Source organism: Bombina bombina, chromosome 1 (assembly GCF_027579735.1).
Source record: "Bombina bombina isolate aBomBom1 chromosome 1, aBomBom1.pri, whole genome shotgun sequence".
Classification (NCBI taxonomy): domain Eukaryota; kingdom Metazoa; phylum Chordata; class Amphibia; order Anura; family Bombinatoridae; genus Bombina; species Bombina bombina.
In genome coordinates, this window is record NC_069499.1 from 28,089,515 (window position 1) to 28,112,484 (window position 22,970).

The 22,970-nt window shown below is 39.7% G+C and overlaps 1 protein-coding gene across 1 annotated transcript in view; it reads left to right on the top strand.

Moving 5' to 3' along the window:
* Positions 1-22,970, top strand: part of KCNH5 (potassium voltage-gated channel subfamily H member 5) — a 1,175,650-nt gene that overhangs the window by 376,862 nt on the left and 775,818 nt on the right. The window contains exon 7 of the mRNA XM_053697286.1: positions 316-745. Coding sequence (XP_053553261.1) covers positions 316-745 — 430 coding nt within the window. The remainder of the gene's footprint in view (positions 1-315; positions 746-22,970) is intronic.

Consider the following 22,970-nt stretch of genomic DNA (forward strand, 5'->3'; position numbering starts at 1 on the left):
ATCTGAATCATGAGAGAATAATGTTAGGTTTCATATCCCTTTAATTAAATATAGACTTTAAGTGAATCGCCTGCATAAAACTCAAACTCATCTCAAAGAAAATCCTTTATATTATTCTGAATTATTCCAAGAAGACTCAGGATTATTCCTGTTTAGAAGTGGTCACTGTACAGCTGATTCTGTTAGACACAAAATAAACACAGCATCAGGTAATGAAAAGAGTTACAATGTTATATCTAGTAGGCTTGAAAAGGTGATTTTAATGCAATGCCCCCTTTAATAAATGTAATATTAATGAGGTTTATTCTGTTTCAGGGTATCAGCAGTCTCTTCAGCTCTCTGAAAGTCGTGCGCCTCTTGAGACTGGGCAGAGTGGCTAGGAAACTGGATCACTACTTGGAGTATGGTGCTGCCGTACTGGTTTTATTGGTCTGTGTCTTTGGTCTGGTTGCTCATTGGTTGGCCTGTATTTGGTACAGCATCGGGGACTACGAGGTGATTGATGAAACAACAAACACCATCAAAAATGACAGCTGGCTTTATCAGTTGGGAGTGAGCATCGGAACTCCTTATAAATATAATGCTTCTGGCTCAGGGCAGTGGGAAGGTGGACCCAGTAAAGACTCTTTGTATATATCTTCCCTCTACTTTACCATGACAAGCCTTACAACCATTGGATTTGGAAACATTGCACCAACTACTGATGGAGAGAAGATTTTCTCCGTTGCCATGATGATGGTTGGCTGTAAGTACCCAGATCATTTTATTCTATTACTTAAAACATAGAAAGAGTCGGAAGTTTTTTTAATGTTTGCAGTAATTAAGGAAAATGACCAAACTTTAACAAAACAATATTATAATATATAAATTAAGTACAAAACATTCACCTAAACTGAAATTTTATCTCTTACGTGTCATGCTCAAAGAAAATGTTTGTTATTCAACCCATCAAAGGTTAAACCCCAGTATTCCAGTTAGATCTACCCCTACCAAAACAACATAAAAATGGCCCCTATTTAAGAAAGGATCAGGTCCGCAAGACCTCGCTAAATGCGGAGAGCAATACGCTCTCCGTATCCAGCATTGCACCAGCAGCTCACAAGAGCTTCTGGTGCAATGCCGCCCCCTGCAGACTCGCGGCCAATCAGCCGCCAGCAGGGGGGTGTCAATCAACTCGATCGTATTCGATCGGGTTGATTTCTGGCGATTCCTGTCCCCCCCCTCAGAGCAGGCGGACAGGGTTATGGAGCAGCGGTCTTTAGACTGTTGCTTCATAACTGCTGTTTCTGGCGAGTCTTCAGACTCGCCAGAAACACAGGCCCACAAGCTCCCTACGGAGCTGGTTAAATGGGCCTCTATGTTTCAACCTAGTGGAATTCATCAGTGAGTTCCATAAGTGTGCGTGAGCTGAATAATGCCCAGAACAGTGAGCTTGGGTCCATGTCTGGTCAGCTGTCATTTTTTAGTTGACTTTTTAGTTTATGAGCAATGAGCCAATCAAGTAGAACATAGTCACAAATAACTACCGCTCGTGCACTTTGTGCTGCAGTACTTGTGCTAGTGTGAGTGGGCAGCGTCACAATCACACCCCATGGGTAAAATAAAACATGTAGGGTCTAAAACAGAGACTGTTTGGTAAAAAAAAGACTTTGCATTAGACACTCCGGTGTAAAGCAGGTTTACTTTATTTATATATAACCGCTATATACTGCAAAGAAACCAATGCATTTCATCTGGCTCTCTGCCCAATGCCATCAGGGTTATTGAGTGCTCTAACAATCTCATTTAAAAAGCCATTAAACAATCACAGAGGGTTATTAACCCTTTCCTAGGCTTTACACTACATTTGTAGCTATTGATATGTACGTCACAGCTCTAGATTTAATCAAAATCACGGCTCTAATGAGATTGTTCTTGCCAGACCATAAATTGGCTAAAAATGGTAAACATGTTATATAGCTATATCCTTATCTATCAATATTTATCTCTTGATCTCTCTCTCTATTTCTCTATTATCTATATATATATATCTGTCTAGCTGTCTGTGTGTCTATCCGTCTATCTATCTATCTATCTATCTATCTATCTATCTATCTATCTATCTATCTATCTGTCTGTCTGTCTGTCTATCTCTATCTATCTATCTATCTATCTATCTATCTATCTATCTATCTATCTATCTATCTATCTATCTATCTACTGTATCTATCTATCTATCTATCTATCTATCTATCTATCTATCTATCTATCTATCTGTCTGTCTGTCTGTCTGTCTATCTCTATCTATCTATCTATCTATCTATCTATCTATCTATCTATCTATCTATCTATCATCTATCTATCTATCTACTGTATCTATCTATCTATCTATCTATCTATCTATCTATCTATCTATCTATCTATCTATCTATCTGTCTGTCTGTCTGTCTGTCTGTCTGTCTGTCTGTCTGTCTGTCTATCTCTATCTATCTATCTATCTATCTATCTATCTATCTATCTGTCTGTCTGTCTGTCTGTCTGTCTCTATCTATCTATCTATCTATCTATCTATCTATCTATCTATCTATCTATCTATCTATCTATCTATCTACTGTATCTATCTATCTATCTATCTATCTATCTATCTATCTATCTATCTATCTATCTATCTATCTGTCTGTCTGTCTGTCTGTCTGTCTGTCTGTCTGTCTGTCTGTCTGTCTCTATCTATCTATCTATCTATCTATCTATCTATCTATCTATTTATCATCTATCTATTTGTCTGTCTGTCTCTATATAGCTATCTATCTTTCTATCTATCTATCTATCTATCTATCTATCTATCTATCTATCTATCTATCAATCATCTATCATCTATCTATCTATCTATCTATCTATCTATCTATCTATCTATCTATCTATCTATCTGTCTGTCTGTCTGTCTGTCTGTCTGTCTGTCTGTCTGTCTGTCTGTCTGTTTGTATCTATCTATCTATCTATCTATCTATCTATCTATCATCTATCTATCTATCTATCTATCTATCTATCTATCTATCTATCTATCTATCTATCATCTATATATTTATCAACATTTATTTGAGCTAACCTCTTCAAATTAGATGGTGAGGTTAAATCACAAGTATGAGCTTTGCCAGAAAACCCTGAATCCAGCCAGGGAGTACCTGGTTTCACCACCTGGCCAGCACAATGACGGCATGTATAATGTATAATGTAACTGTTTATGTTTGTTTTCCTTCCGACTGTATTTGCAAGTAAAAACTGCATTAAGAAGGGATTTAACCCTTACATAGTATAACTAGAATACAGCTAATAATGCAGATGACATTTTTATTTCCTTTAGAATGAGAGTCAGATTTTCTTTGCAATATCGTGGGTCAGTCGCTATTTGTCTCCTGATTTGTTTTCTGTGGATTTTCTGTAGTATTTGTTTAGAAGCAATCACAGATTTAAGGTTTCTTGCTGAAAAAAAGACTTATTGTTTACATGAAACTGTTTCCAATTTAGCGTTATCAGATACAAGATGACGACTGTGGGTTTTTTATTGATAGGAATTATAATATCTTTTTATACTGGATTTTCACATAACTGAAACTGTAAAGGGTGAAGCCGCTGCCTTGCAACATTGTATCTGTCTAGGGGACCCTCAAACAAGATTGTGCCTATGTGACCAGGTTTGTATAGGGGACGCACCTTTGTGCTCGCTAAGTACAAACACAGTTACAGCAACGTGTTAAACAAAGTGCTGCATCATTAAACTCACGATCATGAAGGTGTGTTCCAGTCTGATGCCCCTCTAACTGTATACTACATCATCAATATTTTCTAGCATTTTGCTTATGGGTATTTCTGCTATTAACATACATGAGGTGCTCAGTACATAATATCTTGCATATAAAATGCTTGCAAAAAGGAATAGAAATAATTACAACCATAACACTTAAAGGGACAGCCTAGACAAAATTAAACTTTCATGATTCAGATAGGGCATGCACTTTTAAACAAATTTCCAATTTACTTTGATCATCAAATTTGCTTTGTTCTTTTGGTATTCTTTGTTGAAAACTAAACCTAGGTAGGCTCATATGCTAATTTCTATGCCCTTGAAGGCCCCCCTCTGCATTTGGAAAGTTTTTCACAGCTAGACAGTGCTAGTTCATGGGTTCCATATAAATAACATTGTGCTCACAGTTGATGGTAGAATAATAGAAGGAGATAAGCAAATTGATTACTTCTGTTCTATTTTCACAAAAGATTGTGAAGTAGACTGTCTACATTAAAGGGACATGCAACCCACATTTTTTCTTTCATGATTCAGATAGAGATACAATTTTAAACAACGTTCTAGTTTACTTCTATTATCTAATTTGTTTCATTCTCTTGGAATCATTTGTTGTAAAGAGCAGCAATGCACTACTGTTTTTTTACTGAAGACATTGGTGAGCCAATGACAATCGGTATATATGCAGTGACCAATCAGCAGCTAGAACCTAGGTTCTTTGCTGCTCCTGAGCTTGCCAAGATAAACCTTTAAGCAAAAGAAAACAAGAGCAGGAAGCAAATTAAATAATAGAAGTAAATTGGAAAGTTGTTTAAAGGGACACTGAACCCAATTTTTTTTCTTTAATGATTCAAATAGAGCATGCAATTTTAAGCAACTTTCTAATTCACTCCTATTATCAATTTGTATTCGTTCTCTTGCTATCTTTATTTGAAAAATAAGGCATCTAAGCTTTTTTAGGTTCAGCACTCTGGATAGCACTTTTTTATTGGTGGATGAATTTATCCACTAATCAGCATGAACAACCCAGGTTGTTTACCAAAAATGGGCCGGCATCTAAACTTACAGTCTTGCATTTCAAATAAAGATACCAAGAGAATTAAGAAAATTTGATAATAGGAGTAAATTACAAAGTTGCTTAAAATGTCTGAATCACGAAAGAAAAAATTTGGGTTCAGTGTCCCTTTAAAATTGTATTCTCTACCTGAATCATGAAAGAAAAATTTTGGGTTTCATGTCCCTTTAAAGGACCAGTCAATACAGTAGATTTGCATAATCAACAAATGCATGATAAGAAGACAATGCAATAGCACTTAGTCTGAACTTCAAATGAGTAGTAGATTTTTGTTAAATAAATTGCAAAGTTATGTCTATTTCCACTCCCCCTGTATCATGTGACAGCCATCAGCCAATCACAAATGCATATACGTATATGCAGTGAATTCTTGCACATGCTCAGTAGGAGTTGGTGACTCAAAAAGTGTAAATATTAAAATACTGTGTACATTTTGTTAATTGAAGTAAATTGGAAAGTTGTTTAAAATTGCATGCTCTATCTGAATCTTGAAGTTTATTTTTTACTTGAGTGTCCCTTTAAGGGATGCTACAAAAAATAGTAACAAGCTTAACACTAATCTTTTTAAAGAGGATGAGGTTTTGTCATTATCAAAAATAAATGTTAAAAAAGCAGTGGGTCCTGATAATATTCATCCAACGGTTTTAAAAGAACTTCAATAAGTGCTAACTGTCCCATTAACTGATCTGTTTAATCAGTCACTATTAACAGGAGCTGTTCCAGATTATTGGAGAATAGCAAATGTAATACATCTTCATAAAAAGGGCAGTAGGGAAGAATCTGGTAACTACAGGCCAGTTAGTTTAACTTCAGTAGTAGGGAAATGAATGGAAAGCCTCTTAAAAGAATGAATTATGACTTACATAAAGACAAACAATTTAGATGACCAAAATCAGCATGGTTTTACTTCAGGGAGAACATGTCAGACTAATCTAATTGACTTATTTGATTATGTAACAAAAGTATTAGACAAGGGTGGAACAGTTGATGTAGCATATCTAAATTTCAGCAAAGCATTTGACACCATCCCACACAACAAACTAATTCACAGGGGTCAATTTATTAATGTGCGAGCGGACATGATACGGCATATGCTGTCAGCATTTATCATTGCACCAGCATTTCTGGTGACCTGCTGGTGCAATGCCGCCCCCTGCAGATTCGTGGCCAATTGGCCACTAGCAGGGGGTGTCAATCAACCCGATCATATTCGATCGGGTTGATTTCTGTCCGCCACCTCAGAGCAAGCAGACATTTTTTTTTTTTTGTTTAAATAATTTTTATTAGAATAGGGTTCACTAGGTTACAACAAATCAAAATGTAAATTCTTGACATCGTAAATATGTAAGCAATAATACAGTAATATCAGAATAAGCATTGTCAAACAACAGTAAACCAGTGGCCCAGCTTTTTTGTGGGTGGCGAGGGGGGGGGAGGTAGGATATAAGAGGGATAAACAAAGAGGGAAGTATAAAGACTGTTAGGAGAGGAAGGGGGAGAAAGGGGAGACATTCTGAGTTCAATGTGTTGAGCTGGTACTGCACATCTTAGTGATTTTCTCAAGGTGGTTTATGGGGATCGGAATGTGCACTCAAGGGAGCAGGAATCTGGGGTAGGGGAGGGGAGAGAATCAGGTCATACACTGACAAGTTTGTACATGTAGAATTAATAGCTTAAAGTGATGGTTTTATGTTCTTAACTAACAGCCAATAGTTTGCGTGTTTGCTTTTAAATGTTTAATTATTAGTACTTGGTTTTTAAACCCAGTAAACGATTCAGAGTGGTTTTCTATTGGTTCCTATACTGCTCTAAGGGGTACTATGAGGCCTTTGCTCCCAGATAAATTGTACATTAGTTATCATCTCTTGTTTACCTAGGTAGCAGTAGTGCATTTTTTCTAGGAGTATCACATGATTAACCTCAGCTATCCATTGGGCTATTGTGGGAATTTCTGTTGATTTCCAAAGCCTAGGAATTAGTCTCTTGGCACATGCCAGCATTATTAAGAAGAGCTTTTTTCTATAGGCGCAAGGGAGTTTTGGAGTATGGTTAAGGAGAATGATGTGAGGGTTTAGTGTGATTTCTATGTTTAATGTTTCGTTCATCAGTTTAGCCACTTGTTGCCAAAATATGGTTAGGCTCGAGCAGGACCACCAGATATGTGTCATGGTGCCCGCCTCACCACATCTTCTCCAACAGCTAGAAGAGGCCGTCGGGTAAATAACCCGCAGGCGGTGTGGGGTCAGATACCAGCGGGCCATGATTTTGTAATTTAGTTCTGATAACAAGAGGGAGGTTGAAGAGGCGTGTATGTTACGGAAACAACGTTGCAAATCTTCATCGTCTAGGTCATATGGTATCTCCTCAGACCACCTAACTAGGTAGGAAGGGCGTGTCACAGGAAATTTATTCCTAAGGATTTTATATGCTATGGACAGGTGTGCTCTCATGATGACAGGATTGGTACATAGTTGCTCAAATGCGGTTAGTGGTCTAAGGATATCTTTCTTGTGTGGGTTGTTGTGTATAGCATGCCTAATTTGCAGGTATGCATACCAGCTATGAAAGGGGGGCCCTAGTTCTTCAGCTAGTACAGTTCTGTCTTTTATGCCCATTGGGCCTACAAAAATGTATAGAGGAAGGTTCTGCAAGTGTCTTACTGGATTAGTGTGAGTAAATCTACTGTGTTGTAGAAACAAATGATTGTGAAGTAGTGGGGTAAGTGGAGAAATTACGGTCGATATACCTTTGGTATGCGATATGATATAGTCCCACACTTCGAGTGTAGCTCTAATGTAGTCATTACGCTGCGCCAAATGTGGTCTAGTGGCTTTAGGGAGCCAGGGTAAATCTCTCATGTGTCTGGTCTGTGTTAAGTGCCCCTCTATCTGTACCCATAATTTTGCTGGAAGTGCGTGATTCCAAGAGATGATCCTTGCTAAATGTGCTGCTCTGTAGTAGTTGGTGATATTAGGAACATTGAGACCCCCGTCCTCTTTGCTAAGGTATAATGTGTTCTGTGTCACTCTTGGGCGTTTGTACGACCAGATAAATGAATTAATTAGCTTTTGTTGTGTCTTGAGGTATGAGTTTGGGAGAGCCAGTGGAAGTGTTTGGAAGATATATAGGTATTTAGGAATGATCATCATTTTAACTGTGTTAATTCTTCCAAACCAGGACAAATGTCCCTGTGAATGCCACTTTTCCAGTAAGTTCTTGGTGCGCGATTGGAGTGCGAGGAAATTGTCTGTAAAAAGCTTGTCAGTATCATATGATATAGCTAATCCTAAGTATTGAAGTTTATCAGTTATGCTAAACCTTCCTATGTGCGCTAAATTTTCAACTTCTTGTGATGTTAAGTTGATCGGCATAAGGCCAGATTTATCCATATTAATACTAAAGTTAGAGATTTGTTTATAGTTCTCCAATGTATCGAGAAGTGCTGGAAGTGTGGTCGACGGTGATTTTAAAGTGAAAATCACATCATCCGCGAACAAGAGGCATTTCTGGTCTATATCGCCTAGTTTTATGCCTTGGATATGTGGGTTATTTCTCACTTGTATTGCTAAAATCTCTACTGTTAATGCAAATAGCAAGGGTGAAAGTGGGCACCCCTGCCTTGTGCCATTCGATATAGGGAACGATTGGGAGGTGACGTCATTAATCTTAACTCTAGCGCTTGGGTTATGATATAGGGCCTGTATTCTATTAATGAACGTTTCGGAAAAGCCAAACTTTGACAGGGCGGCCCACATGAATTGCCAGTCCACCCTGTCGAAAGCCTTCTCCGCGTCAGTGGACAGTAGGAACATCGGGGTATGGTTGTCACGGGCGAATTGTAACGTATGGAGCAGTCTTATAGAGTTATCTTTGGCCTCCCGTCCTCTAATGAAGCCCACCTGGTCCGGATGAACTATTTTAGGCAATATTGTATTTATGCGGTTCGCTAGGATTTTGGCATATATCTTCATATCTATATTAATGAGTGATATTGGTCTATAGTTGCCTACAATATCTGTAGCTTTATTTGGTTTCGGGATCACAGTTATTAATGCCTCTAATAAAGTGCTAGGGAAAACTGTACCTTGGTCTATGTCTGAGAATAGTGAGCAGAGATGAGGGCTTACTTGCTCTTGGAGGAGTTGGTATAGTTTTGCGGTGATGCCATCCGGACCAGGGGACTTCCCCCCAGGTAGTGATTTGATTACCAGGATAACTTCTTTTAATGTAATAGGGGAATCTAATATTTGCCTGTCGTCATCTGTAAGGGCGGGCGTAGGAATGTTCGCTAAGAAGGAGTTCAGCTTGTGTTGTACATCTAGCTCTGAGTCTTTTGTTATATTGTATAGGTTTGTGTAGTAGGAAATAAACTGGTTTGTGATCTCCTCAATTTTAGAAGTGTGTTTATCCGATTCTACTTTAAGAGATTTGATAAAAGTGGAGTATTTCTGCTTTTTAAGTGACCTGGCTAGCATTCGGCCTGCCTTATTGCTGTCCGCAAAAAATCTAGATTTAGTTGTGAGGGCTCTCATATGTGCTCTTTGTGTTAGAAATTTGTTTAGGTTTTCTCTTGCTTCGTTTAAGTCAGCTAGCTTAGCGGTGGACTTTGGATCAGCTTTATGCAAAGTTTCTTGCACGGTCAATGCAGAGGTTAGCGCGGAAAATTGAGTCGTATATAATTTCTTCTGCTTGGCATTGTGTTTTATTAGGATGCCACGTATGTAGCATTTGTATGCCTCCCAGTTGTTCGCGGACGACGTGTCCTCTGGTTTGTTCAGGGAGAAGAACTCCTCTGATGTCGCTCTGAGCTCATCTACAATCTCCTGGCTAGTAAGCAAGGAGTCATTAAGTCTCCAATTTAATGTGTTGCGAGTCCTACCTGTCCATTGGAATGTTGTGATAACCATACTATGGTCGGACCAAGTTGTGTGGGTTATTTTGGAGTGTATCATGTTCGAAAGGAGAGCTTGACTACTCAGAATGTAATCTAGTCGAGAATATGAGTGTTGGGGGTGGGAAAAAAAGGTATAGTCCCTCTTGGTTGGGTGTGCTATTCTCCAGGTATCAAAGAGGTTTATGGATTGTAGGGCCGTATAGTTGTTCCTTAGGGTGTTTTTACGTAAGTATGATCTTCCTGTTGAGGTGTCTAATGCAGGTTGCATGGGGAAGTTGAAGTCTCCTCCAAGTATAATCGGGCCCTTAGCATTGTCTATAAGAATGTTAATTACTGATTTATAAAAGTGAATGGTAGGTTTGTTTGGGGCGTATATGTTGGCAAAAGTTACCGGGGTTCCGTAGCAAAGTCCTACCAGGACAAGTATCCTGCCTTCCTTATCTACGTACCGCTGCAAGAGTTCAAAGGGAGTATTGCGTCTAAATGAGATGCACACTCCATTTTTTCTATTTGGGCCTGAGTTACAATAGTGTTGGTCAAAGTATCTTTTGGATAAGGTGGGTTCTTTGTGTCTAGTGAAATGGGTTTCTTGGGTCATTACTATGTCTATTTTCCTTTTGTAAAAGTCATGGAAAGCTATGGAGCGTTTCTCAGCCGAGAGGAACCCCTTAACATTTTGAGTTGCAATTTGGAGTGTGCCCACTCTGTTGTTAAGCATTTGGGCCATATCGTGGTAAGAACAATGTACTATGATACTAAAAAGGAGTTAATCTAGTCTGGTCAGTGTATTGGCTTGAGTTAGAGCAATAAAGGTGTGCTGTATAAGAGTGTGGGTAATGGTAAAAGGGGTGTAGGGGGAAAGACAGCTGTGGGAGAGTTCGGGATTGAAATACAAAAGAAATGAGGGGAGTCTAGGGGGTGGAAATGCTGGGGTAGAACCTGCAGTTCAGAGTCCGCAATCTGAGCTCCAAAGTGCAGGGATTAACAATTAAGGTCTGCGGTTGTAAGTTCTAAGTTGGGGGCTTTTTTACAGACCGGGTGTCTAGATGTTTTTATTAAAGTTCGGTAATGCGGCTATTGCTTAGTGGGGAGTATTTAGCTTAACGTGAAGCTAGCTAGTGCAGTATTTTAATCATAGCCCTCTGACGCTTTTTGGGTACTGTAGGGGAGTGGGACGTCATAATGACGTATCTTGCTCCGTAGGGCAAAGAGAACAATTTTAAGATGTTTGGTTATATATAATTAGTGCATAGAGGATTATAATAACAGATATAACAGTTAGGTGATTATAGCAAACAAAGGCAACAACAATATAACAGAGTGAGATAACAACGTCTCCTTAGTGAAAACTTTTGTTTTTTTCCCTTTTTTTTTTGTTTTTTAAAAAAACTAGAATTCTATAAGTAGAAAAACATGTAATAATTCAACATAAGAGAACCAACATTCAATTCAGACCCCATTATTAAATAATACATTTATACCATGTGAGGGATCTAAATGTTAAGGCAGATTAGTAGGGTCTAAGATCATTTTAAGAACTACTTAACTGTGGTGGATATCTATATGAGCTAGGCTAGTAGGCTAATAGGTCGCCCTTCCAGCAGCTGTATATATACTCGGCCTAGGGACTCTATATATACATAAAAGTCTCTTATTGGGCAGTTCAGCCTTTCATGTCATAAGAGCAGCATGGCTAGAAGCACAAATGGGTAATCAAAAGTACTTATCCAATTGAGTCTGTGTCCATTATATCAGCCTCCGTCTGTAGTAGTTGTCTTCTTTTGTTCTGTTTATTTAGCGGGTCAGGGTTTGGGCGCCTTTGTGATTTAGGGCTGCCCTGAATTTTCTGATTTTCTTTTTGTGAATGGGAGTCTGCTGTAGGGGGCTGTGGAATGTTCATCATGTTGCAGAATCTGTTTATTTCTGATATAGAGGTACACTCTATCTTCTTGCCATTCTTCATTGATATTACTGACGTGGGGAAACCCCATCTGTAAGGGATACGCAGTGATCTTAAATGGGATGTAAGAATTTGAAAGTCCCTTCGTTTTTGTAATGTTCTCACTGATAGGTCTTGGTAAACCTGGATTTTGTGGCCCTGGAAACTTATAGCTTGTCGTTTTCTAGTTACGTTGTAGAGCTCTTCTTTTTGTCTGTAGTTCTGAAAATGCACTACAATGTCTCTAGGCGGGGAGTCATCTGGGGGTTTCGGACGAAGAGCACGGTGTGCTCGATCAAGTGGGATAATGGAATCTTCTGAGGTCTCCTCTCCCAATATCTCTGCAAACAGGGCCTGTAGATAATCTTGGAGTTCGTTGTTTAGTACTGACTCTGGGACCCCTCTAAAGCGCAAATTACCTCTTCTTGAACGATTTTCCAAATCGTCAATTTTGTCTTCTAATTCATTTATGTGTTGGGAATGATGTGTTTGATGTGCTGCAATTTTTGCTATTTTTTGCGCCATCACATATTCGTGCTCCTCTAATGAGTCGACTCTGTGGCCAAGATCATTTATTTCCTTCTTCAAGTCAGCGCATTCGTCTCTGATGCACGACTTTACTTGCTCGATCAGGGCCACTATAGCCTTGTAAGTAATAGGGGGGTCATTTTCTAGCTCTTGCTCTGTAGGTGGTAAGCAGACAGGGGCAACCAAGGTGTCAATGTGATCGCTAGTGGTGGGAGTTTGTGGTGCGTTCACTGCTGTTTTTTGTACTGTCTGATCCATTTGTTTAAAGAACTCATGTACCGCTCCCTGAGTGACCTGTGAAGGTTTAAGAGCCTTATCCTGCCTGGTGTTTTTCCTTTGCGACATGTTGTCTTGCTGTTGTTTGTGAAAAGTCCTCTCTAAGCGGCCAGAGACCTCTATACCCCCCGGGGAATTTACCCTCACAGGGTGATCACGGAGAAGGAGAGCTGGGTATGACCCGTCACCACACCGTGTGACGGGAAAAGGAGTGGGGGTACAGGGTATAGATAGATACGTGGCCAACTCTAATAAGGCCTAGAAGGCTGCAAGAATCTGTTTTAGAACCATTCTATAAGTTAGGCAGAGATTTTGTGAGAAGAGGTGTTTCTTGCTTATTGCGTGACTGAAAGCAAGCAGATTCCAGACACTGTAGTGTTTCAAGATGATTCGGTCGGTGTCGGTATTAAGTGTATCTCCTTATGTAGCTTTAGTAGTGTGCTAACATAGTCCCAGTGTAACTATTGCGCCATTTTACTTCGATCAGTCACTTTCAATTCGCCCAGAAAAAGTTTCTGCTATGCAGGTCTAAGCACTCCTCTAGCTTGGTGAAATGTCTCTACCAGTAAGGCAATGTGGTATTCACAGTGGGCCCATGTGTTCATGTAAACAGAGCGTTACTTATCCCCATAAACTTTATGTATGTTGCATATTTTACATACGTTACCGCCACCGGTAGTCTCCGTGCATCAGCGATGTGTCATAGCTATCTCCTTGGGAGACTGTGAGTCTGCTGTCTGCTGCCGATAGTGACCCCGTCTAGGGGATGAAAAGCTTGTGAGTTCAGCTCGGAATCATCCGCAGGCATGCACAGTAGTTCAGCTTGTGTCCCACGTGGCAAGTGTCATGCTCTCCGTGTTGGGCCGCAGTTCCTTCTGGTTGTGCCGGGGTTCAGTGTTTTACTCAGCTGTTTGAAGGGTCACGCTGCGATGTCGGCAGAGGGTTCCGACTAAATTCTCCGTTGTGTTCTTGTCGAATAAAGCATTTTGTGCCGCTTTTAGTGTCGAAGGCACCCAGTCTGTACACGGAGCCTCAGTGCAGTGCGGCCATCTTAGTCGGCCGTTCGCTCCGCCCTCAGCAAGCAGACATTTTATAGAGCAGCGGTCTTTAGACCACTGCTTCATAACTTCTGTTTCCGGCGAGCCGTACGGAGTTTGATAAATTGACCCCACAAACTGTATCTCCTTCGTCTAGACTCAAAAATTGTGAACTGGGTGGAATGCTGGCTTAAGGACAGAAAACAAAGTGTCTTAGTAAATGGAGTTCATTCAGCAGAGGGGGCTGTTACTATGGGTGTTCCTCGGGGGTCAGTTCTGGGGCCTATTTTGTTTAACATATTTATCTGTGATATCAGCAAAGGGCCACAGGGGAAAGTATGTCTGTTTGCAGATGATACAAAATTTTGTAACAGAGTGGATGTTCCAGGGGGTAGACAAAATTGGAGGATTGGACAAATGACTGGGATCTAAAGTTTAACACAGCAAAGTGTAAAATTTTGCATTTAGGGAAGAAAAATCCAAATGTTAATTACAGACTCAATGACACTTTACTGAATGTTACACATGAGGAACAGGACTTGGGAATTATTATTTCAGATGATTTAAAACTTAGTAAACAATGTAGTAATGCAGCGAGTAAGGCTAGCAGAATGCTTGGATGTATTGGTAGAGGTATTTGCAGCAGAAATAGTAAGGTTCTTATGCCACTTTATAGATCATTAGTTAGGCCTCATCTTGAGTATTGTGTGCAGTTCTGGGGGCCATATCTTAAGAAGGATATTAACAAACTTGAATCTGTGCAAAGGAGGGCTACCAATATGGTACATGGTCTAAAAAATAAATCTTACCAGGATAGGCTCAATGACCTAAATATGTATAGCTTAGAGGAGAGAAAGGAAATAGGTGATATGATAGCAACTTTCAAGTACTTTAAAGGGTTTAGTAAAACTGAGGCTGTGGGTATTTTACATAAAATGGAAAATTCAAGAACAAGGGGTCATGATCTCAAGCTGAAAGGTAGTAGATTCAGGAGTAATTTGCAGAAGCTACTTTACAGAAAGAGTGATTGATTTATGGGCAGGACCGTCTTTAACACAGGGCAAAAGGGGCAGCTGCCCAGGGCCCAGCCTCTGTTAAGGGGCCCAAGAGTCCTAAAAAAAAAAAAAAAAAAAAAATTTTTTTTTTTTTATGGTTCAACCAGACTGCTGATGTGACATGGGGAACACACAAATTCAGACCTAATACTGTCACAGTCAAAAGTACTCTGTTTATATATTATTATTTTTTTTAAAACTGTGCCAGACTGTGCCGGTGTCATGTGACATGCCAAGCTATTGCCATGTGCTGTTTTAGATGTGCACTGTGCAGCACTGAATGCAAAGCCCTAACTCGGCATCCAGCCATTCCCACTGCATCAGAAAAGGTCCTACTGGGGTTACCACTGTTACCAGGTAACTGCTCTGGTGGTGGGGATTGTTTCTGGGTAGGGCTGACTGTAGGCGCATGCAGCAGAAAGCTGGAGCGGCAGGCATATGAGGATTTGAGCATTTGTGCAGCTGCATACACTGCTCTCTTCAGTCTTGAGGCTGTGTGAGTCATCTCACACTGTATCCATTCAGCCTTAGGCAGACAGCATCCAGTCTGCTGGTCCCCTTAGCCCTGCTCTTTCTGCTGTGACCCTAAGATCAACTAACTGAAGTTTGTCAGGGGAACAGTGCTTTGTAGAAAGGTGTCAGTGGGAAGAATAGGTGAGTGCACACACATCCCTCCCCATGCAGCATTGTCTAGTGCAGGGTAAGAGGGAACTTGTTCCTAGCAAAGAAGTGACATGTGCTGCTGTGGCTGATGTATAGTGCCATGCTGATACTTCACACATCAATGTAAGGTTTATTGTTATAGTTTTTGTTTTCTCTCTGTCTCAGATTTTACAGCTTCCTATAGTAGTTCTGCTGTTACAGTCAGTAAACTTATATTTGTCTGCACCTCCATGCTTCCTCCTCAGTCTTTACCTTGCTTTGCTCCTGTTGGCTGCCCTAAATCTCTTTAACCAGCTAACCTCACACCAGAATCACATTCAAAGAAATATTAAATGAATCCACAGTGCGGGAATTTATATATTTATTTACTTATTAGTACTGCTTACGTCCAGTTTCACATATTGCAATTTATTTCTTTTTTTTTAAATGATTAGCCCAGCAGTGGATGATCCACTGCTGGGCTAATAATTAAAAAAAAATTATAAAATACATGTATTTAGTTGTTTTTTTGGGATGTTGAGGTGGAGAGCGAAATTGCATGGGGTGGGGGGGGGGGGCCCAAGAAAATTTTTGCCCAGGGTCCAGTCAATATTAAAGACGGCCCTGTTTATGGGGGTAGATTTATCATGGTGCTAGTGGACATGATACAATGTAGCATATCATGTCCGCTGCACATCGATAAATGCCGACAATATTATCAAGAACTGCTAGTGCAATGCCACCTCCTGCACATTCGCAGCCAATCAGCCACTAGCAGGGGATGTCAATCAGCCCGATCATATTCGAATGGGTTGATTTCTGTCCGCGGCCTCAGAGTAGGCGGACAAGTTATGGAGCAGCAGTCTATAGACCACTGCTTCATAACTGCTGTTTCTGGCGAGCCTGAAGGCTTGCCCGGAAACAGGGGTATCAAGCTCCCTACGGAGCTTGATAAATCGGCCCCATGAAATAAATTTCCTCAAGAGGTAGTAATGACAAACACTGTGAGGGACCTGGGAAAAGCATAAGGCTATCCTACGAACTAGATAATTTACTTTTAGGTAAAATCGGGCAGACTTGCTGGGCCTATGGCTCTTATCTGCCGTCAATATCTATGTTTCTATGTTTACACTCCCGCGGAGCACTGATTGGCTAAAATGCAAGTCAGCAAAGGGGCAGTCAGCAGAGGCTTAGATACAAGGTAATCACAGAGGTAAAAAGTATATTAATATAACTGAGATAAGGGGCAGTCTGCAGAGGCTTAGATACAAGGTAATCACAGAGGTAAAAAGTATATTAATATAACTGAGATAAGGGGCAGTCTGCAGAGGCTTAGACACAAGGTAATCACAGAGGTAAAAAGTATATTAATATAACTGAAATAAGGGGGCAGTCTGCAGAGGCTTAGATACAAGGTAATCACAGAGGTAAAAAGTATATTAATATAACTGAGATAAGGAGCAGTCTGCAGAGGCTTAGATACAAGGTTATCACAGAGGTAAAAGTATATTAATATGACTGAAATAAGGGGGCAGTCTGCAGAGGCTTAGATACAAGGTAATCACAGAGGTAAAAAGTATATTAATATAACTGAAATAAGGGGGCAGTCTGCAGAGGCTTAGATACAAGGTAATCACAGAGGTAAAAAGTGTATTAATATAACTGAGATAAGGGGCAGTCAGCAGAGGCTTAGATACAGGGTAATCACAGAGGTAAAAAATATATTAATATAACTGAGATAAGGGGCAGTCAGCAGAGGCTTAGTTACAAGGTAATCACAGAGGTAAAAAGTATATTAATATAACTGAGATAAGGGGGCAGTCTGCAGAGGCTTAGATACAAGGTAATCACAGAGGTAAAAAGTGTATTAATATAACTGAAATAAGGTGGCAGTCTGCAGAGGCTTAGATACAAGGTAATCACAGAGGTAAAAAGTGTATTAACATAACTGAGATAAGGGGCAGTCTGCTGAGGCTTAGATACAAGGTAATCACAAAGGTAAAAAGTGTATTAATATAACTGAAATAAGGGGGCAGTCTACAGAGGCTTAGATACAGGGTAATCACAGAGGTAAAAAGTATATTAATATAACTGAGATAAGGGGCAGTCTGCTGAGGCTTAGATACAAGGTAATCACAGAGGTAAAAAGTGTATTAATATAACTGAAATAAGGGGGCAGTCTGCAGAGGCTTAGATACAAGGTAATCACAGAGGTGAAAAGTGTATTAATATAATTGAGATAAGGAGCAGTCTGCAGAGGCTTAGACACAAGGTAATCGCAGAGGTAAAAAGTATATTAATATAACTGAGATAAGGGGCAGTCAGCAGAGGCTTAGATACAAGGTAATTACAGAGGTAAAAAGTATATTAATATAACTGAGATAAGGGGCAGTCTGCAGAGGCTTAGATACAAGGTAATCACAGAGGTAAAAAGTACATTGTTATACCATATTGGTTATGCCTAACCGGGGAATGGGTAATAAAGGGATTATCTGTCTTTTTAAACAATAACAATTCTGGAGTAGACTGTCCCTTTGAGTAAAATTCTTGCAAGACAGGTTTTGTAAATGTCTGTTTTATAAGGGTAAAGTTGTCTTAGCTGGATAGAAAAAAAAGCTTCTCGTGCACTCGAACAGAGAACTGTCATTGGCATTTTGGGGTTTTCTGGATGGGTAGCGGGGTTCTTTTTTATTTACCTAAAACTTTTACAATCAAAACAAATTCCAAAAAGGTTTTATTGCATGTGAAATATTTTGTCTCATTATCTCACTAATTTAAAGCTAAAAAAATTGTAATTCTCTTTTATTTTATCAACGTTTTCTTTTGTTTAAACACTAGACTGGACTTTTTTTGCTGTGTTAAAGCTGTAGTGAATTTAGCCTCAGTGTGCTTGTTTTTTTTATGAAATCCCCTTTAAGCGTTTTATATTCAGTTGCTCTTCTTTCATGACTAGCATCTCTAAATAATTATTTGTAGGTAGTTTATACATAAATAAGCAGAGTTAGCCACCTATTATCTATAATTACCAGGAAATCGCCACAAGTAAAACTCATGAGTCTGCCAGGCTGGTAGGTACCAAGATATATTCCTGTTCTTTGCTGTCTTTTTATGAAAACAAATTTAGTATTGATTGTGTTGAGTTGAGCTGAGCAATACTATAACAGCTGACGTTTTATCATGTTAACTGGAATAATAACAAAACATGGTTTTCGGTACCCAACTAAAATATTATCATCACACTTTACCTTTCAGTGTTGGTTCCAGAAATTAAATTATGGATTTAAAAGCAAAGCTCTTTGCACAAATGTTCCTCTGGTGGAGCCCTGTGTGTTATGTGGGCTTAACCAGACTGCTCAGAGGCATGACTCAGCAGTTTAGGGTGTGGCTAATCACTGCGTGGGGTGTGTCAAGGCAAGGAGTGACAGCTGTGGAGAGGGTCAATTTTTGCCCTCCTCGTTAGCTCAGCAAGCACAGCAGGGGTGCAGTCTAAATTATTGGGGTGTTTTTGTGCCCTGTTGTACTGTGAGTGGGGGAAAAATAATCACACAAAAAATATATTTATATGTGTGTGTGTTATTTGCACATGTTTAAAGGGACAGTCTAGTAAAAAATTTACTTTCATGATTCAGATAGGGAATGCAATTTTAAACAACTTTCCAACAACTTTCTAATTTACTTTTATCATCTAATTTGCTTTGTTCTCTTGGTTTTCTTAGTTTAAAGTTAAACCTAGGTTGGCTCATATGCTAATTTCTAAGCGCTTGAAGGCCGCCACTCATCTGAATGTATTTGACAGGTTTTCACAGCTAGAGGGCATTAGTTCACATGTGCCATATAGATAACATTGTGCCTGTGGAGTTAATGAGAGAACACGGATTGACTAAAATGCAAGTCTATCAAAAGAACTGAAATAAGAGGGCAGTCTGCAAAAACTTAGATACAAGGTAATCACAGAGGTAAAAAGTGTATTAATATAACTGTGTTGGTTATGCAAAACTGGGAAATGGGTAATAAAGGCATTGGGGCCCACTTATCAAGCTCCGAACGGAGCTTGTGGGCCCGTGTTTCTGGCGAGTCTTCAGACTCGCCAGAAACACCAGTTATGAAGCAGCGGTCTAAAGACCGCTGCTCCATAACCCTGTCCACCTGCTTTGATATGGTGGACAGGAATCGCTGGAAATCAACCCAATCGAGTACGATCGGGTTGATTGACACCTCTCTGCTGGCGGCCGATTGGCCGTGAGTCAGCACGGGGCGGCGTTGCACCAGCAGCTCTTGTGAGCTGCTGGTGCAATGTTCAATGCGGAGAGCGTATTGCTCTCCACATTCAGCGAAGTCTTGTGGACCTGATCCGCACTGTCGGATCAGGTCCGCAAGACCTTTAATAAATAGGCCCCATTATCTATCTTTTTAAGCAATAAAAACTCTTGAGTAGACTGGCCCTTTAATTTGTACTTGTTAGCTAAGTGAAAACAAATACTGCATTTAAACACATTGCACTGACAAAAATAGTATTTTACATTTAGGAGCAAAGAAGCATATGGACCCATAGGTATAAGTAGAGTGGATGATAATGATACTATGAACATTTCTGATAATGTAAATGCCATGTTCTCCTTTTCTGACATGCAAGACTTGGTTACAGTCCTTGAGTACTGAACATGGACAAATGTCCCTAGGGGATTCAATACCTAAAACCAGTATGAAATGTAAATCTAAATTTTATCCAGTACAGTCTAGGGGAAAGTCCTTAGAGATTTTCCATAAAAGAGTTTTAGAGGACTTTACCTACCTGAACCTGAAGCTATTGTTTCATTACAAGGGAATTTATCAATAGTTATAAAACAATCTGACAACGGTGGAAGTATAGTGGTGATGGACAGGGAGTTTTATGTTAATGAGGCTCATAAACAATTGTGTGATCAAAGCTCATATATGCCACTACATATCAATCCTACAATTCCAAACTAGTCTTAGATCCCTCCTTGATGACAGTATTTATATGGGGGTTATTGATCAGAATATGTTTGATTATGTTTTTTTTAAATATCCAATTGTGCCCATTTTTCATCAAATGCCTAAAGTCCATAAGGGTCTGGATGACATCAAGGAATGACTTATCGTTTCGGGTATTGGCTCATTCTCTGAACATCTGTCTGATTGGGTGGACAATATACTTCAGCCATTGGTTACGTCCCTTCCAAGATATTTGAGGGATACGACCCATATGTTGACCTTAGTGGAAAAAGTGCATGTTGACTATAATATGAGCTGGTTGATGGTAGATGTTACCGCTTTATATACCTCCATTCCCCATACACTAGGGATTACAGCACTTAATTTTTTCTTTGATATTATGACTGACTATAATGATAAAACTAAGGATTTCATACTTAGATCGATCAAGCTCCTGTTGGAACATAATTATATATATTTTTTTTAGGGAGTTTGCTATCTCCAGAAGAAAGGTACGGTGATGGGTGCAAAGTTTGCCCCATAGTATGCCAACATGTTTATGGGTTGGCTGAATACACCTTTCTTCTAGGAGATAGCAACCCCTTTTCTTTTGGGATAACATTCTATGAGAGGTTTATAGATTATCTTATTTTCATCAGTACATTCAGACATAATGAGGCGGATAGCTTTGTGGAGTACCTGAATAGTTGTGTACCAGAGATCAAATTTACGTATGAGTGGCATAAGTCTGAGATTAAATTCTTAGATATCAAATTAAAATTAGAATTTCTACACAAACGAGTAGATACTAGTTTATATCGCAAAGCTATTACTGACAATTCTCTACTTCATGCCTCGAGTGCACATCCTAAACATGTTTCGCGGAACTGCGAAAGGGCAATTTTTAAAGAATCGACGCATTAGCACAAGGGATGATACATTTGAGGTAGAATCTAAAGACCTGGCAAATAGGTTGAAAGAGAGAGGGTACTCTGAGGAACTAATTAATAAAACCCTTGAAGAGACAAAAATACAGGAATGTACTACATTGTTGCACAAACCAAAAATGAAGAAAGACAGGCACAATGAAACTACTAGGAAACCAACCTTTGCCACCAAATTTTCCTCTCAATACTATCAGTGTCACGCCGCACTGCTCTAGCCATTGCTGGCCATTGTCGGCTCCGGATGCGTGCGGCGCTGACATCATCGCTGCAGGCTCCAGATGCCGGTCGGAGCTCAGTGGCGTGAATCTGCGCCTATTTGAATGTTTTTAGAACGATCTGTCACTGTCCAACTATAGGTGTTACTTTGTGTGCTCCTGGGTGTGACAGATCTTTCTTTCTTGTGCCTAATATTTTTGCTGAACCTGCCTGTCTGACTACTCTACCTGCCTTAACCCTTAAACTGCTGGATTGGTTACTGTTGCTGAACCTGCCTTTCTGACTACTCTACATGCCTTAAGTCTTAAACTGCTGGACTGCTCTACTGTTGCCAAACCCTTCCCTCCTGACCATTCTCGTGGTGTGCCCTTGGACTGCTTTACTGTTGCCAAACCCTGCCTGCCTGACTATTCTAGTGGTTTATCCTTGGACTGCTTTACTGTTGCCAAACCCTGCCTGCCTGACCATTCTAGTGGTTTATCCATGGACTGCTTTGCTGTTGCCAGACACTGCCTGCCTGACCATTCTAGTGGTTCATCCTTGGACTGCTCTGCTGTTGACGCTGGGGACTGTCCTGTGGTGAGTGCCGCCTTCCACATCTCACTAACTTTCTCTGCTCTGGGATATTCCCTATCATTCCGTCTGGATGCTGGGATAACAAGACTACTGGACGAGTTTGGTCTGATAGAGGAGTATGTAATGTGTGTAATGTCATCAAGAAATATTTGCCCATTTTATATGGGGATGATTTACTCAAGGATTGTATCAAAAAAGGTTGTAAATTTGTGTATTCAAGGAATCTCACTCTTGGCAATTTGGTGTCCCCTAGCCAATAGAAAAGTCCTATGAGCAATTGATCTTGGCTTACCCATAATGGTACTTACAGGTGTGGGAAGAGTTGTAAGGCATGTGATCACATTAAAGTAGTTTAAAATGTTGTTTCCTTTTTGACAGGTCAAAGTTTTGATACTAAGGGCTGTATAAAATGCTCTTCAACGTTTGTGATATACCTAATAGACTGCTCAATTCATTCCAAACAGTATGTAGGGATGACTACCCGCGATGTCCGTACCAGGATACGTGAGCATCTTGGATATATCACAAACTTCAAATGATGTTCTGAACTTGCCAGACACTTTATCGTTGTTCACAAGGGACATGTGTCCACTTTTAAGTGGAATGCGATGGAGTTAATTAAGAACCCCCCTAGAGGGGGTGATAAGTGGTCTATTTTGGCCAGGCAGGAAGTGTACTGGATTAATAAATTAGGTACCGTGACTCCTGCCGGCTTTAATTCAGCAAATGACATAACTAACTTTTGGGAATGATCCCCTTTTGGGTGATTGAAACAGGTTTGCCTTTGTATTTCGATTAAGTGAGCCATATAGGTTTGAGATAACATGACATAATATATAGATACACTATCCCTTCTAGTCCTTATTAAATGTTAGGAATTCTAATGTTTTATATGAGAGGACATTAATTATCAAATTAATTTATGGATTATGCTTAATCTGTCTAGTTATTTTGTATTTATATGGACTATATGGATTTTATATATGGTTATTTCAAATATGATCTTGACTTTGCAGGTAATACATTCATATCCACATGCTTAACTAGAGTC